Source organism: Trypanosoma brucei, chromosome 9 (assembly GCF_000210295.1).
Source record: "Trypanosoma brucei gambiense DAL972 chromosome 9, complete sequence".
NCBI classification, from domain to species: domain Eukaryota; phylum Euglenozoa; class Kinetoplastea; order Trypanosomatida; family Trypanosomatidae; genus Trypanosoma; species Trypanosoma brucei.
Genome location: NC_026742.1, coordinates 154008 through 160007, shown reverse-complemented (window position 1 = coordinate 160007; position 6000 = coordinate 154008). Strand labels below are relative to the sequence as shown.

The following is a 6000-nucleotide window of genomic DNA, read 5'->3' as shown; positions in this document are numbered from 1 at the left end:
AACAACGGCCATACCGGTCTCGACTGGTAGGTCCTCCCTCACTAGTATTGATACACCACCTCCTTTGCAGTTACGAACTATTCCGTGATGTTGGTAGCTAGCAACGCTAAAGCAAGCCGTCTCTCCAGGCGTCATCCGTGTCTCGCTCAACAGACAAAAGGCGATCCGCTCATCAACAAGGGTTTTGTGGAGTGCTAATCTCTTTCCTTGAGATAGCCCGGCGCAGTTCCACTGCATCCCGCGCAACGACGGGCCGGGATTCTCTTCCACATCACCGGACAGCAGCATCTTAGTGCGGATAGCATTACTGATGGCACGCTGGCACGTGTCCAGGGACCGAAAAATGAAAAACGGTGTCCCAGAAAGACGCTGTTGATCCCTGTGCTGTATGATCCCGTAGCCGGAGCACAGCAGTGTTCCCCATGAAAGGACGCTGCTGGCTCTTGGCATCCCTCGATGATACGGGGTACTGGACCCTGGCACCACGTTGAGGTGGCCGGCATCGCCAGGGTGGAAACAACAACGCAGCCTGCGGAAAAGAAGGTAATAGAATCTGCAGCAGACTGACATCAGCTCGTCGTCATTGCTATAGATGGTGAAACTCGAGCTTCACGTCAGCAAGGCCTCCTTAAGATGTTTCTACGAAAAAAACCTTGTGGATGCCGAAAACACTCCAAAGGCTCATAATTTCACTATTTGTATCAAGTACACGACTAGCTCCGGAACTTAACTATAACAAAAGACTTCTGACCTCCAGAAACCGACAAGGAAAATGGCGAACGCACAGACAACTGATTTTGTCGAAATCTCAAATTGACAAGGCAAAAGCAAGAAAAGAAAACTGCATGTCCGACTGGTTGCACACCAGCTCACTTCTAACCCTAATAACGGCATTAACCGTGACTTTGGATCCGCGCACTGCCGAAACCGCCCAAAGCAACGGCATCAACAAGCTCGGGTGGCAACACCTGTGCACCACCAGCAATGAGCTAGACGAGCTACCGGCTGAGATACTGCAAGGCGGACAAGGCATTTTGCACAACACTGCTAAACTAGCAGCCGAAAGTACGCGAGCGCAAATATACTTATTTGCTTCTGCTCCCGAAGATGAGTGGCAGAAGGTAGCAACACCAGCCGCCTACATGGCAGCAAAAGCAGAAAAGAGCCGACAGCACTACGAAAGCACTGACCTAGCCAAGCAATTCACAGCGGCCACCGCGGCAACTTATTTGAAAGGCCGACTTGACGAGTTTTTGTCCATAGCGAGCGCCACAAGCGAAGGAGCCAACGGTGATTGCATCGTCTCTGACAACGACAACGCAGTAGTACTCGGAAGCACCCCACAAGATGGAATCACCTGCAAAATGCAGCTGAGCTCCGTTTCGCCAAAGCGACGGACCACGACAAACATCCAACCAAACGGGATCACGTCAAGCCCGCCGACATCAAACACTGGCAACCAACACCAACACGCCTCGAGGACCTGCAAGCTTTTCAACCCAAAAACATCGGGACTTTCAACAAATGGCAATTTAGCACAAAAAATACCATATGCTGGCGGCTATTACGCAACAGGTACAAGCGGTGCAGCAGAACTCTCGGTCGCCGACACCAAGGACATAAACAGCCTAAGCCAACCAGAGGTAAAGCCCTGGAAAGATGCGCTAGCAAGCTTGAAAGGCCTGCCTCAAGCCTCAGATGAACAACACAGAAACGAAACGAACAGCCTGGAAACATCGGCGCTGGCGGCAGAAATAATCGGCCGAGCGATCTCAAACAAAGCAGGACAAAACAGCGAGCAAATAAAAAAGGAGCGGGAAGGCATTTTCACCGAGAAGTCTGCAACAGTAGCGTACAAGCTTCTAGGAAAGATTCATGACTATGAACTCCCGGCCGCAGTAGCAGGCCAAACTGTGAAGACCAAACTGGGCGCTATAACCGACCAAGCGGAGCTGCAGGCACTACTAATGCACTTCACACTGAGGAAACTACAGCAATCAGAGGCCATAAAACAACAACTAAACGAAGCGGTAATCCAGGCAACTCACGTTAATGCTGCCGGCGTTTGTAATAAAATAAAAGATGCAACAGAATGCAACAACAACCCTATCTGCAGTTATAACGAAAGCACATCTGAGGTTGACAAAAAGTGCCAATTTAATGAAACAAAAGTCAAAGCAAACAACGTCCCTGTAACACAAGCTCAAACTGCAGGAGGAACAACTGCACCCTCAGATAGGTGCACAAAACACAAAGATAAAGCAAACTGTGAAAAGGAAAATGAGGGTCAGAAACCGGGTGAAAAAGCTCATTGTGGCTGGATCGAAGAAAAATGCAAAGATTCTGCTTTTCATCCTCAAAAAGAAATTTGCTTATGAGTATGACTGCTTTCTTGGGGTTAGTAGGATTCTAGCATTCCAAGGATATTTTCTCTATTTCATTGAATTTATGAAACTTATGAAATTTGCTATCATGATAAAAGTTACTTAAAATCCCAAAATATTATATATTTTACACTTTTTGATGAACATATTCAAATTAATGAATATACGATGAATTCTCACAAACTCAAAAATATAAAATTTCCGCATGAAAGTTCCCTATAATTGTAAAGTAAGATTTATAAATAAAATACGAGTGCTATTATGAAAGTTTCATATCCCAGATTATTTCATAGAAATAAATTGTTGGTGGAATAGTAATATTAAAAGTAATATTAATAGGATAGTGTTGTGAGTGTGTATATACGAATATTATAATAAAATTAATGGTGAAAAATGACTATAAACTTAAAATGGAAGGACTTAACAAAATAGAAAGAGTTCAATGGAACTGAACAGAAGTATCCGCAATTCAATCATCTTTGGGTAAAGAAAAAAAGCAAAATTGGCTACAAACCCGGTGGTGAGAACACGCTAAGTCGTTGAAATATTCCATCAGTACTATGATGTAGAAATGTGTCAACCTGAAGGTATTTATCATAGAGACTCTAAAGGTGTAGAGGGAAATGAGTATAGAGGGTGGCTTGTGGAAGTAGTCCCAAACAATATAGGTTGTTTTTGACAGAATTGTAAAGCAAAAAAGTTATTCTAGACTTAAAAGAAACAGAAGCAACAAAAGATTGATTGCAACTACATATATTGAAGAGAAAATGATCCATAGTTGTCCCTAAACTCAGACCAATTGTCAAAGTTATTAGATAGATATCTTTTTTTGAGAGTGAAGCATTTAAGTTGTAAAAACACAACTTGGATAGAAAATATACTAGATTAGGAAGTAGATTACTTACGAGGGATAATATTGAACTTTTTTAACTAAATAAAAAACACTAAAGAAAGACTACTAACACACGCCATTTTATCTTCCTGAAAGTTTTATATATCAACAAGTTTAAAATAAAAGAATAATAGTAGAGTGAAATGGAACTAAAAAAGGAAGTGAGATTGCATTTGGATATTACTAGACACAAAAAATCAATACAAGCATTATATAGGTCTAGTTTCTGTAATATAGAAGCTTTTTCCGTGGACAAAAGTGATGAAAAAGAAAAAATAATCTTCAAGGCTAGTATAGAAACAAGAGCAGTCACCTCAGTAATTTAAAAAGTAGCTAAAAGTATATATAATAGATTCTGTAACAGGAAATTCCGATAAGCATCTTACCGTAGTGGTAAAAAAGGCTAACTGACTCCTCGACGACTTTGTCTATAAATCCATGATGCCACCACAGTAGCTCTTAACGTCAGCGCTAGAAAACTTGAAGGAAAGTGAAGGACAAATCAGGGATATTTTTTAATGGACTTGTAGCCACCGTAGGATTCAAACCGCAACAAGAAGGATTTGTTTTTGGATGGTAATTGTGTAAATAATTGGGGGATATTATAGTAAAATTTAAAAAAATGTATACTACGCGATAACAAAACCAAAACCGCATAAACTCGTCTACCTATACAAAAATCAAGCAAAAGATACAAGTTGTACATCGGTTTGTCGTAGTTACACCGGTTATTGAGCATCGAACAACAAGAAACCAATACCAGACAACCCGCCATCACTTTATTTCACCTCTATTTTCTAATAAACACAACCACCAGAAAAGCTCAGGCCTTCTTACGCACTTTTACATGAACTGGTGGCACTTCCTCGCACAAACGACAGTATCTAGAGTAATTATAGCTCTTTTATCCGTCACAGGCGAAAAAGTAACAGCCGGTGACGAAGAATAAAAAGCCCAAGAATCCGCTGCACTCTATAGGCTGACGAAGTTAATACAGAAAGGCTTAGATGAGACACCGTTACCGTCCGTGGATGGAGAAAATAAGCTCGAAAACGACGCAGACAAGCTCCAGACACTTGCCGGAAGAAACCTCACAGCCATGAACAAGAAAAAGGAAGACGGAAAGTATGGCCTAAAGAAAGACGACCAACCGCTACCGCAAACACCACAGGGCCTGGCTGCAGCAAAGGCGGTAAATATAACAACTGAGCAACTAAAACAAACAAAAAAAGCCGCAAACGACCTCAAAATAGCATTGAATGCAGCTGTAAAGCAGGCAAATGCTGAGCTGCGAAAAGCCCTTTACGGCGACGAAACAATAACCGGCGGTTTCCAGGACGGCAACTCTATATTCAAGTCGATTAACAAAGAGAAGGTCTTCGGAAGCGGCGCAAACCACAATAAAAACTGCGGCGGCGGCAACATAAACTCAGACTCAACAGCGAGCAATGCCGGGATCACAATTGCAAACGACATTTTTTGTCTTTGCATACACGGCGAAGGCGGCGGCAAAAAACTGTGCGAAGACCAAGGAACCACGATCACTAAAGGCACGGACATCAGCGCAACCGACGTAAACAACATCGCAACCGAATGGGACAAGCTCATGAAAGCATGCCCGGACCCACAAAACCACCCAGCAAGCGGCGAAATACGAACAGCCATAAACGCCGTAATAAGCCTGATCGGCGGCAACACAAATAATCCAACCACAAACACAGCACAAGGCAGGCGCTACGTCTTAGGCTATATCGACTCCACAACAACCGGCTGCGACGGCGCCGCCAAACAAACATGCGTCAGCTACCACGTGCACCTAAAACACACCAAAAAAACAGAGATACCCCGGGTAAAAACAGCCACTGAAGCCCTTTCCAAGCTAGATAAAGTTCAAGCCCCGATACCAAACGAAATAATGCTGCCGCAACTCACCGCCTTGAATGCCAGTGCGTGGCAGGAATACGTCCTCGGCTTTACCACAACCCAAGCAGCGGGTGCCCATGCACCTGGAACAGGCACCTCCAGCGACAGCGCGAAGCAAACCGATATAGCAGAAAAATCATGCAACGAAGCTAAAACTCAAGCTGCTTGCAAAAACAAAACTGGTTGCACTTATGTCGAGGGAAATAAGGAAGGAAAAAAGTGCACCTTGAGTGAGGATGAAAAAATATATATATATATATAAAAGGCAGCAGAAAAAGCAGGAGAAACACATACAGGAAAAGAGCGCTCTGATCACACTAAGAAAGAGGACTGTGAGGCTGTACGAGGGAACACCGCTACAGGAAATAACTGTTTACTGCTGGATTGAAGGAAAATGCCAAGATTCCAGTTCTCTCGCCAATCAGAGGTTCGCTCTGAGTGTGGCTTCTGCTTTTGAGAGTTTGATAGCATTTTAGAATTATAAGTATATTTTGCTCAATTTTATAAATTTTGAAATATCTTAACACTTCTTAATGAAATGTACAAATTCGTTAAATCTTTGAAATTTTGAAAAAAAAATAAAAATCTAAAATTTTAGTTAAATGTGTATGACAATAACCAATGGGTGTACAGTATTATGGTGAGATGGTACGAAATATGAGTGATATTATGAACGGTTTTAAATTATATTATGTATATTAGTTGGGGTTATAATAATAATGATATAAAATGTTGTAAGTGTATATATACTATAATAATAGTGGTTTAAGAAGCCATGTGAATAGGGAAAATACAATTTTT

The 6000-nt window shown here is 42.2% G+C and overlaps 2 protein-coding genes across 2 annotated transcripts; both read left to right on the top strand.

The window, feature by feature from the left end:
* Positions 1–845: 845 nt before the first annotated feature.
* TbgDal_IX640 (variant surface glycoprotein (VSG), putative) lies at positions 846–2378 on the top strand (the record flags this gene model as incomplete). Its single annotated transcript, XM_011777962.1, has 1 exon — positions 846–2378. The coding sequence occupies one exon, from the start codon at positions 846–848 to the stop codon at positions 2376–2378; it is 1533 nt and encodes a 510-aa protein (XP_011776264.1).
* A 1997-nt stretch (positions 2379–4375) lies between these two features.
* Positions 4376–5461, top strand: TbgDal_IX630 (uncharacterized protein; the record flags this gene model as incomplete). The annotated part of the gene is made up of 1 exon (XM_011777961.1): positions 4376–5461. One exon carries the CDS (start codon positions 4376–4378, stop codon positions 5459–5461), a length of 1086 nt encoding a protein of 361 aa, XP_011776263.1.
* Between the last annotated feature and the right edge of the window lie 539 nt (positions 5462–6000).